At 40.2% G+C, this 12,264-nt stretch overlaps 1 protein-coding gene across 2 annotated transcripts in view; it reads left to right on the forward strand.

Moving 5' to 3' along the window:
- taf1c (TATA-box binding protein associated factor, RNA polymerase I subunit C) overlaps positions 1-11,836 on the forward strand; it is a 65,717-nt gene extending 53,881 nt beyond the window's left edge. For both annotated transcript variants that reach the window (XM_056290981.1, XM_056290990.1), the window contains 2 exons: positions 3,113-4,521; positions 11,557-11,836. In XM_056290981.1, the coding sequence (XP_056146956.1) occupies positions 3,113-4,521; positions 11,557-11,787 (1,640 nt within the window). In that variant the 3' untranslated portion in view covers positions 11,788-11,836. The remainder of the gene's footprint in view (positions 1-3,112; positions 4,522-11,556) is intronic.
- Positions 11,837-12,264: the final 428 nt, after the last annotated feature.

The raw sequence follows: 12,264 nt of genomic DNA on the forward strand, positions 1-12,264 counted from the left end.
TGTCCTCTCTTCTTCTTAAATTGATAGGGCAATTATAGTTGGTGATTTTAACATCCATATTGATAATCCTTTTAACTCATTTGTTATAGATTTTTTAAACATTTCTAAATCTTTTAACCTTGTGCAGCATGTCACTGGCCCCACACATAACCGTGGGCGCACCCTTTAATTCCCTGAATGAGAGTGATTTTGTCTCTTGAAAATATATTACCTTTGATGCTTCTTTACCGCCTACTACATTACCCCAGAAACGTATAATTAACTCTTGCATCTTTAAAAGGCAGTCAGCAGCCATGTTTTCTAGTTATTTTTCCAGTCTGGCCAGCTGCCCTCCTCACTTTGCCAACATTAATGACCAAATTAGTTGGTTTAATGATTTGTGTACACCTGCCCTTGATTTTTCGGCTCCATATACACTGTACTTCCAGGGCTGTCCCAGTTATTAACGCAACCCCTTGGATCAATGAAAACATCCGTCAAAAAAGAAGAGAATATAGGAAGGCCCAACACAGATGGAAAAAAATCTACTTTTGAAGTTCATCAACTCCATATGAAGAAGTTATTATCTAAATTGAATCAAATTATTAAAGATTCGAGAGCTGCTTACTTCTCTGACTTGATTGAGATTAATAAACAATATCCCTAGGTTTCTGTTTACTACTATCAATCAGCTTGTGAATCCCTCTCTTCCTACCATCTCCTCCTGTTCTGCTAATGACTTAAAATTTCTTGTCTTTTTTTGTTGACAAAATTGATGGTCTAAGGTCCAATTTTACCCCCACTGCCCCCCCACCCCTTTCAGCAGTCTGATTTTAATTTTGGAATTTGCTCCCGTATCTCTACAGTTCCTTGTTAATACTGTAGACCTTGTGTCCCTCCTCCAGTCCCTGTGATATAGTTCCAACAAGTAATTTAAAATCCATCCTCCCTGGCTTAGGTCCCAGCCTGCTCTCTATCATCAGCTGCTCACTCACATCCAGGTCTGTACCTGACTACTTTGAAATTGCCTGTGTTCAGCCCCTCCTCAAATAAAAACCTTTCTTGAGCCAGCAAGGGTGGAGAATTATATACCAATTTCTGAACTTTCTTTTTATCCAAAATCCTTGAAAAAATTGTTGTGGACCAAATCCTGCAGCTGACTGAGGGTCATAACATTTTCGATAAATTTCAATCCAGCTTTTGTCACAAGTATAGTTCTGAAACTGCATTACTAAGAGTTTCCAATGACGTTTTTATGCATGCTGGTAAAGGTGAATACTCTATTCTTATTCTCCTAGATTTAACCGCTGCCTTTGATACCATCGATCATGCCAGTTTACTTGATATGTTGGAGAACTGGGTTGGCATTTCTGGTACAGCGTTAAATTGGTTTTGCTCTTATCTGACTAATAGATATTTTAATGTTTGTATTAACAATCTTGTATCCTTGTCAACTCCCCTACTGTGTGGAATCCCTCAGGGGTCTGTCCTTGGGCCAATCCTCTTCTCTTTATACACGCCTCTTCTGGGTCATTTGTTTAGTCACTTTCAAGACATGTCATACCACTGTTATGCCGATGATACTCAGATGTATTTCTCTGCCAAACCCAATAACCTGAATCAATCGTCCTCCCTCCATAAATGTTTAGCTGCCACCAAAGACTGGATGTCCCTTAATTTCCTCGATCTAAACCCCAATAAAACTGAAGTTCTCTTAATTGGTCCTGAGAACTTTGCCACTGCAGTTGATCAGTTTATTGGTCCACTTCATTCAAACATCAAACGTACCTCTAAAAATCTTTGACCAGAATATGTCTTTCGATCACCATGTTACTAAGCTTGTCCAGTCCTGTTTTCTTCAGCTAAGAAATACTGCAAAAATCAGAAATACTTAGTTTTTTAAGGATATTGAAACCTTAATTCGCACTTTTATTTTCTCCCATCGAGATTACTGTAACTCCCTCTACTCTGGCCTCAACCAAGCTACTTTAAACCGTCTACAGTTGGCTCAGAGTGCAGCTGCTTGACTACTAATTAGAACTAGCCGTTGGGCCCATATTGCCCCTATTCTTGCATCCCTCCATTGGCTTCCTGTAAAATTTATTTTGTCAATTTATTTTATGCGTTTTGTTCGTATTTTTTGCATTGAGTGTAAAGCACTTTGTAACTGTGTTTTTAAAAAGTGCTATATAAATAAAATTTTGCATGCTTGCTCTCAGACGCACGTGCACGGATACACACAGAGTCTGCTATTAGTGACAATGGCAGAGAAAGAACTAAACAGTCAAAAGTCTGGTTATACTTCACTAGAGTCGATGCTGACAGTGCTCGTTGCCACAAGTGCAACAAGTCTTTTGCATGTAAGGGTGGAAACACAAGTAATCTTTCAAAACATCTAGCAAAAGTACATCAAATACAGGTGGAGAAATGCACAGATTTCGACTGCCTAGCTCGTAGTTCATCTCTCGTTGCCCCAGCCACCTCGGATATGTTATTTATGCTAGCAGCCTAGAGCCTACACGGGGTTAACTAACTTTTACAAACATGGGTTACTGATTAAAAGTAATGCTCTGTCCAGACATGAGAAAATAAAACAATGTTAATTCTGTTGTTAATTTGTTTTGGGGTTTTTTTACCAGATCGATAGTACCGTTAAAGTCTTAACGATACCCATCCCTACTGCTACCTGCTTCATTCCTCTGAATTTGGCTGCTATGCTGAATATATAAAACGCTATCATTTCATTTTTCTTAAAGTCCATAGTAACAATTATAATGAGCAACTACAAATTTTCAATTCTTTGCTCTTTTAATTTGAATAATTATATTATTGAAATGAGCTGTGATGGACTGTTTCAGCAGTAGTGCCAGGTTGCGTTTCAGTCAATAACTAATTATAAAGCACATTTTACATAAAAAACAATTGCATATTTTTACATAAGAAGAAGATAAAAGTGGAAAAAGGGATGAACATTTATTTACACATATTCACACAAGAGTTAAGTGCATGTATCTATGCATGTATGTGGGAGTGGTGATGGCCAGTTTTGGGTCAGGATATGGATGCTGGTTCGATTTGTCCATCGGATCTTTAAAAGCTCAGTTGTTGTGACCAATCTTTTCTCTGTTTCCAGGTCTCACCTGCATCCAGAAAGGAGAGGGCGGAAGCTCTGAGGAATGTGTCTGCATTCTCCAGCTGACAGAAGCAGGAGACATTTTTTATCAGATCCTAACACGTCTATGGCCAGAGGCCAAAACAACTCGGTCACAAACTAAACAAGAACATCTCTTATCACAAGTAATCGTATCAGAAACTCAGCTGTGCGAAACGAACACTCTTATTGATGAGGAAATAATAGGACCAACTCAGGATCTAAAGGTTCATGAATATGTGGCTGAAACACCAGAGAGAGAGCAGCCATCACACAATGTTAGCAGAACTGACAGCTGGAGGAGAAGGACTATGTCTGAGATCTCTGCTTCCTCCTCAGAGGATTTGGAGTCAAAAGGGAGACACCACGACCTGGCAAGTTGGGGACTTGAGATGGTTGTCAATGATGAGTCAGATCCAGAACAGAGGGGTTTGGTAGCCACAGAAGTCAAAAATGTCGGTGTGATAAATAATAAAGAAAAAAACTCTGGTAAAGCTGGTTTTACTCTCTGGGGGAGGAAGGAAAATGTCAGTTTTGCTTATGGTTTGGTACCCAATGTTCCCACCAATAAACCGAGGGCCGTCAAGCTCAGTGATGAAGCCCTGCTCACATGGAGACGTTGGCTACTGAAACTAGTGAAGAACAAGTACAAGAACATGGACCTACAAAAAACCACCTTCAATACAAAAGCTCTCCTTATCCAGCCCAGCAAAAGGAATATTGACCCATGTGATGGAGACCCTCTGCAGAGCCTGAGACAAGACCTGAGAGGGTGCATGATGAAGGGCTCATTGCTTGTTCACAGCGCCACCTATCCTCAGCCCTTGGAACAATTACCGATACCAAACCCAGTGGACACCACAAGATGGTGTGATGACCTCAGCCAGGTCCTCACTCTCTCCTGGCAGGGAGAAGAACTGTGGAAGAATTGGTGGGTTGAGAAGTTGGGGTTGAACAGAGATGAGAAAATGGATGCACTCAGGAGAAAGAGGAGGAGGCAGAAGGAGGCAAAGAGGGCCCACCAGCACCTGGGACTTTCTGGGAGCTTTACTTCATCCATTAGCTACCAATCAGATTTTGATGATCACTTTAGTTTGTTGGGTTCGTTCCCATCAACCAGCCAGGAGGTATGGTCAGAGGGGGATGAATTCATGTCCCAGTCAGAATCTTGGTCAGCACCTGAAACACACAGAAAGACATCAAGAGCCATCTCACTGAATCCTACACTGACTGATAGACCTCAAAAACTGCAACAGCCACGGGGTGAGCAACAAAGGTCCACTCTTAGTGGTCCGCCCTCCCTCTCATCCTCCCGGCTTGATGTGAACTTATCGGCCATTTTACCCAGACAGAGGCCTCAGGACTGCCTCGACTCTCTGTTTGGCTCCCAGGTAGGCAAACATCTTAAGATTTGTGTTGATTGTGGTCCATTGTCCTCTTGTCTCGGGTCTCAAAATCTTGTCTCCCTTGTGATGTGTTATTTTTTTCCCCCAATATATTTATTTAGGTTTTGTAACAGTATAGCATGGTCATACATTTAATAACTAAACATTTACATTGACACAACTACCCACAAAAATAAATAGAATAAAGTAAAAGCAGACATTAAAAAAAAGAGACGAGTTTATATTTTGAAGTATTTACACCATACGATGAATGATGTATGGTATACATACTTCATTATCATCCTCCACTTCAGGTAGTGTTTGTATTTGGGTTTTCCAAAAAGTCCACAAAAGGGGTCCGAATATGAGCAAAGTCCCTCTGTTTCCCTTTAGTAATATGTCTGTTTGCCAGATCTGGGCCAGAACCAAGCCATAGCAATGCCGCATGTGCCACATATTTGCCAAAGGTGGCCCATATTTGTTTTGTGATATTTGAGCCATATTCACCATTTACCACACAGGCCACTTCAGGGTCACATCCAGATTACATGTTGCCAAGAGCACCGCACTTTGCCAAAAAAGGCCCACATTTGATTATGGCATATGTGGACCATATTTGCTGTTATACAAGTGGGCCACTTCAGGCTCACATTCATTTTGTCAGGGCCAGAAGAAGGCCATCAGTGCCACATCACTGCCTGAACGGGCCCACATCTGGATGCTGTCTGGGAATACTCTGTATTTTAATCCATAGACCACCTAAGACCAACACTAGTTTTATTCAAAAATTTTCTTGAACTTCTTTACTTTATTATGGGCAAATACGGCAGAGTTCTTATCCTTTGTGATTTTAATATGCATGTTTGCTGCCCTTCCATGTCTTGTTTTATCACTGATTTTATTAACCTCTTTTGAGTCTTTTAATCTTGAACAATCTGTTAAGGAGCCAACTCATAATAAGGGGCATACTCTTGATTTGGTGTGTCTTATGTTTCTCTTAATAATATTGAGCTGCTAGATTTTAATTTCTCTGATCACACCATGCTCTCACTCCCTGCTCACAAGTCATCTACTTGTATCCGCTCTCAGTCTTTTAATTCCAAGTCAGCTAGTAGTTTTAGAAAAAAAAGTATCAGCTCTGGCTAGTAATACCCTTAACCTAAGCCATTTTCTGGTCAAGGCCTTTTTGCAAGCCATTAACAATACCCATAACAAGTATTTATCACTCTTTGCACAGTGGAGCTCTTCCAGATCACCAAGGTACATGGTTTTAAAATTAAAATTGATCTTCATCTTAAAAACTGCCTCCAGGCCACTGTGGACATTTCTCCAAAATGGAGCCACAGAAGGCCAAATCCATCTCTCTTTCATTTCTTTTCCTTTCAACTTCCTCGGTTTTCTTTTCCTGAATGGCCTGTATTTCCTTTGCAAAATGTTCAGCAAGCAAAACTCTATGACTTACTTTAGATTGAGCCCATTTGATAACTGATGGTCTAGAACAGTGTTTCTCAACCGGGGGTCCGCGGACCCCTAGTGGTCCGTGGTGTAATTGCAAGGGGTCCGTGAAAATAAAATATCTTTAAAAAACGATCCTATGACATTTATAGAAATAGGATTATTTTACTCAAATGTGACTGAGACCTTTATCTACCTAAACTATAAAGGGTAACAGGACTTTTTTCTCTAATTACATCTGTTTCACAAGTGTAATTTATTGTATTTTAATAAGAGATCTTGCTCCCGTTTGCATTGTTAAAAGTTACTGCATAAAAATTCTGTTGTTACATATATCTGAAAGTTACTGAATACATATTCTGTTTTGTTACATATATCTGAAAGTTACTGCATAAGAATTCTGTTTTGTTAACTATATCTAAGTTACAACTGAAAGCTCTTATTTTTGCCCGAAAGAGTAAATAAATGCTATAATGCAATTTAAAATGCAGTTTCTACTGTTTCTATCAAATTGCAACCCCCCTCCCCCAAGATCAGGTGGAGGGGTCCTCAGGATAGATCAAAAATACGCAGGGGGTCCAGGACCCCAAAAAGGTTGAGAACCACTGGTCTAGAAGGCACATCTGACATTTGGTCTCTGGTTTCAAAAGGTGATCCGTTGACAGAAAGAATTTCTGCTGTCCATTGTTTTGTTTCTGTGGTGTCTTCCTTTAAGTGGCATCTCTTGTATGGTTTTATGTTATCTGTATGTAGTTTTCAGTACATGACCATCCAGGTTTGTCAGTGACACCATCTTCCCTGATATATTATGAATATTGTATGGTCCAAAGAAGTCTACTTCCATTCTACTACCTTTCCACTTTTTCTGGTATTGTAAAGCAGCACTTCATTTCCTACATGGAAAGTCACATTCTTGTTTTTAGTGTGAATGCCCAGCATTCACACTATTGCTTTGCAGTTCTTTATTTATTTATTTTTCTTCCGCACATTTTTTGACACTTTGTAGCTCCTTCATACTTGTAGCTACTGAAACCATTCAACTATCAAAATGTTCAACTCATTAAGGGCATTATTGCTCCCCTTTCGGATTTTTCATACCTTTTGAAGTTTTTGAAATATTCAACTTTTTTCAGCCATTTTTTGAATGGGAGTCAATGGGGGACTTTTGCAACCTTTCCACCTCTTTTACTCCTTCATACTTTTAGCCACTGAAACCATTCAGGTATCAAAATTTTCATCACTTTAAGCCCATTTAAGGCTCACATGTCGGTTTCTTGAAATCTTTTATACTTTTGGACATATTAAGCTTTTTCTACTTTTTCAAAACAATGGAAGTCTATGGGGAAAGGTTGAAACCCTCATCACCTTTGAACTGTATCTCCTCCTTCATTTTTTTGAGCTAGAAACCCCATTTAAAGCTTAAACAGTTCAGGACATTCAGCTCTTTCAGAATCCTATTCAAATTTTAAAAATATTTTATAGTTTTTGAACACTTCAGCTCTAAATTTTAGCAATTCTGCCATACACTTTGTTAGAATGTTCAGTCCTATTGTGACATCAGATATCAATTTGAAACTCAACTGCCAACCTAATTAGTGTGAATGCTTTGCAGTTCTTTATTAGTGGCACCACTTCCACTTTTTCATACTTTAAACTACAGAAGCTTTTCAACAATCAAACTATTTATGTATTTAGCACATTATGGCAAATTTTTCAGTTTTTTTATGCCTTTAAAACTTTTAAAATATTCAGCCATTTCACATTTCAGTTTCCAGGTATTTCAGGTAGGCTAGTGACTTTCTGACTTTTCCTATTTATCCATTTTCAGCAATGCTTTCACGATTTCTTTCAGCAGCTCAGCATTCACACGCTTTTTCTGTGGAAAAGCATTTTTCTGGTTTGTTTTTTGGGGGGGGGGGTTGCATGCACTAGACCTGTTGTTGCTTCTTCTGTGATTTGTTCACATTTTCACTTTCAGTTTATTTCAGAATCTTTTTCTCTTTGTTCAACAAATGTCCTGTAGCCATCATTCACAGGGAAAACCACATGCGAAAGCTGCAGCATGAAGAAATAAAACTTTACATGGAGGGGTTTGTTGTGGAAGTACAGAAAAAACTTATAAACGTTTCATTCCTTCTTCACTGTTGTACATTTTAAACCTTTTACATTTGAGGTTGCAAGTATTCATGTTGGTGCAATCACAAGAGACTCATTCGTTATACTTAAGTGTAATATCACTTAATTGTTGCAATTAAGCAAACCGTTTAAGGTCACAGGTAATTCTTCTGGGACCTCAGACATTAACATGAATGGACTGTACTTTGTTGATGTATGAATCTTTGATTGCAGGGAGAACAAAGTTGCATCCAAGAAGACATTCAAATCATTTTGATGGGTTCTGACAAGCTTTCTAAGGGCCCTAAAACAGAATTGTAATAAACAGTGAATGCTCATAGTCCCAGCTGATAAAAATGGACACACTGACCGATAGCACAAGTAACATATACACTAATTACCTCTTTATATTGTCATTTATTTTCTCCTCCAGACCGTTTGTCTGTGGATGACAAGCAGCTGTCACACTCCGTTTTATATACAGCAGGTCACAAAGAGAGCTGTTAATCTGAAATGAATTAATAAACAGCCAGCCAACAGTCCAGAATTAGGAACTACAACATAATGGTGAAATAGCATTTTCAGTATGGCTGCACAGTAAAGAATTAATTCATATCACAACCTTCATCAAAAGTAATTTCACAGTATGCATAGTAGGACTGAAGAAATTGATGATTAGACATGAATTGCTGCACAGCCCTGATTAATGGCTGATTAATGACTCTGATGTGCAGTCAGGGTAGGCAGGGTAGGCAGTGCCTCACCCAGGCTAATAAGAAAAAAAAAGAAATATGATAGTTACGAAAAAATATTTATTTATTTGCTTACTTACTTACTTACTTTAATTTGTTAAGATTGTTGTAAAAAAATAATTTTAAAAAATCATGTAAAACTTCTTGTTTTATCAACAAAAGGCATGCCCTATTCAGGACGGCTTGCTCCCAAAGCTAGCATTCATGAATGCAGGCTGCTGAGGCAGAGTCTGGTTTTGCCTCTCTCTGGCACAAATAATATAGTTCGCTGCCTACCCAGCCATGGACCTCACTGCACGTTACTGACAATAGGATGGGTTAAATGCAGAGAACAAATTCATCGTAAGAATACAATTCATTGTAAGAATACAATGTCAAATAAAAGTGGCTTTTTCATTCATCAAGAGAGAGCTAGGGCTTTTGTTTGGAGAGTAAAATTTGGACATTGGCCCTCCTCTAAAATGCACTGCACCTGCACACATCGTGTTGGTAGGTCATCTGAGCGGTAGCTCTATTTGTCAGTGGACACCAGTGCCAATGTACAGTGTACTTATTCCAAGACGAAGATGGTGGTTGAATGTACTCCAGGCCAACGTGGTAGCATGCTGTTTACAATGTCGAGGAGAGTTTGATTGCCTTCAGCCCCTTCCCACACACCGATCAGGTGTAGATTTTTTAGCTGGCCCATGTTCTTCAGGTTGTCTATTTTCGCCTCAAGGTCAGCAATGCATTTAATAGCAGAGGAGAGCATACTTTCACAGCTCTTCAGTTGTTCCTCTGCGTTTTGTGTTGGAGGAAACACATTGTATCACTTCTGTCATTTTCTGCCCCAGCGGTGTTGTGGAGTTTGCCATTTCAGTTAAACTGCTATCGATGTGGTCCAATTTTGACCCAAACTCTGAACAGATTGTTTTTAGCTCACTTAATACAGTATGTAGGCTAGCTGCGGTGCTAGTCTCTGAACTGGTCAATGAGAGAGTTGTAGAAGTTGATTTAAAATATTCTGATTGGACCTACTTTGCATCCTCTTGCGGGCATTTCACTCTGTTTTGTGGTAGATTTCGGTCATATTCAGTGCCACACTATGTTCTGAATTGTTAAAACAGTTTTATGAGGGTTTTTAAGATAGAATCGTGCATGGTTGCGGCAAGGAGCTAGTCAGCTAAGCTGCCATTCTTGATCCAAGACCACGTGACCCCCCCCCCCCCCGTGATATGTTTACGCTGATATGAACCATACCCAAATAAAGATAATCAGATAAACATGTTTACATTACTGCTTCTAAAGTCAGAGTAATGCCTTCATTAGTTTGTTATGGTTTAAGTTTGCATGTGAACATAGCCAGTGTTTCTGTACGCTTCATGTATTCAGGGAAAGTTGATTGAGCACTAGCCTGTCCTTGTTTGCCAGCATGTTTTACTGTCATGCATACGTGTATATTTGGGAACTGCCCAGTAAAATCACTGTTGTCTACTGGGAGCAGCCTAGTTCAGCCACCATCTTAACAATAATGGAGCATTTTGGGGATAAAAGTAGCAGTACTGGCTAATCACTCACTCACACAACACATATACAACACCACTAGAAGGGGGTGGTTGGCCGTCCTTACTGTACACCTAATTTGAAATGAAATGAAATCCACTTTGTTTGACATTGTATTCTTGCAATGACTTTGTTCTCTGCATTTAACCCATTCTATTGTATAGGAGCAATGGCCAGCTGCAGCGCCCAGGGACCAACTCCAGTTCTTTTTCCTATTGCCATGATCAGAGGCACAGGCAGGAGTGTTAATCCTAACATGCATGTCTTTTTGATGGTGGGAGGAAACCGTAGCACCCAGAGAAAACCCACGCAGACACAGGGAGAACATGCAAACTCCACACAGAAAGGATCTGGGATGGCCTGGGGTTCGAACCCAGGACCCTCTTGCCGTGAGGGAAACGCGCTAACCACTGGGCCACCATGCCACCTCAGCATTATTAAAAACAATTTTACACATCTCTCTAATTGACCCATGGTAATACTGGCAAGCAAAATCAGTTGGTTGGACAGCCACATGAGCTATTTTATACTGACATTGGTTAGTGAACAGTTATGTGTTGTTGCACAATGATTTATTAAACCGATTTATTATTGAGATTGTGTAGTTTTATGACATGATACCTATATAAACGATGTTGAGTTGATGCCTCTGTTCTAAATCCATTCTTACTGAATATCGTATACGTTATGTACTGCTGTGTTACCAAACCCAGTCCTCAAGGACACCCCCACCCCACCCCCGTCCTGCAGATTTTCTCTGTAATCCTGCATAAGTAGGACTCTTTGTAGTTACTCAACCAGTTAGCACTTATGTCAGATTTGGCATACATGACATAATTAAAGGCTATAATGTGATTGGTTGAGTAGTTACAACCAGGGCTACCTATTAAGAAAATCTGAAAGATAGGGGGTCCTTTAGGACTGGATTGGGAAACACTGGTTTATTCTTTTTAACCTGTCTTGGAGGATGTACTGTGAATGTAAAGCCCTCTGCAACTTAATTGTGATTTAGAACTATGCAAATAAACTTGAGTACACCACCAGGAAAACTTCCCACAAGCCTCCGGCAGTTACTGTAACACACAAGAATGTAATGTAATGTGGCGACAGGACATATTGTGGTGATGCTGTATTGTGATATGTGATATAACAGTATATTGTTTTGTTTATTTCCCAGGAGTCCTCACAACTTCACTATACAACAGACGCAGACCCCGTCGTCATCTCTCACCCTATCTCATCCTCATACCCCACTGCCGCCTCCATTGGTGTCCCCAAGAGGACCATGATGGTGGATCTGTCTCAGCCTCGGAGTGACTTGTCCAGGGCGAGTCTCTCTCAATCGGTCTCCCTCTCCCAGTCCTCACAGGGTAAACCCAAGAGTAAGAAGTCTCGGATGGGATTCTGAAAGCGCCCCCCGTTTTTTTGTTGTCCCCCCCCCCCCAATAAAAAGTCAAATCAAGGGGCATCCGGGTAGCGTAGCAGTCTATTTCTTTGCCTACCAACACAGGTATCCTGGTTTGAATCCTCGTGTTGCCTCCGGCTTGGTCAGGCGTCTCTACAGACACAATTGGCTGTGTCTGTGGGTGGGAAGCCGGATGCGGGTATGAACGCATCAGGCGTGGCATGTGGTAGTCGGCTGCCCTCCCCAGATCTGCAGAGCAGGTGGAGCAGCGACCGGGCTCGGAAGAGCAAGGTAATTGACCGGACACAATTCGGGAGAAAAAATCCCAAAAAAGTCAAGTCAATTTTATTTGTATAGCCAAATATCACAACTTACAAATTTGCCTCAGTGGGCTTTACAACAATACAACATCCTGTCCTTAGACCCTTGCATCGGATAAGGAACAACTCCCTAAAATAAACCCTTTAACAGGGAGAAAAA

This window comes from Lampris incognitus, chromosome 1 (assembly GCF_029633865.1).
Source record: "Lampris incognitus isolate fLamInc1 chromosome 1, fLamInc1.hap2, whole genome shotgun sequence".
In the NCBI taxonomy this organism is placed as follows: Eukaryota; Metazoa; Chordata; class Actinopteri; order Lampriformes; family Lampridae; genus Lampris; species Lampris incognitus.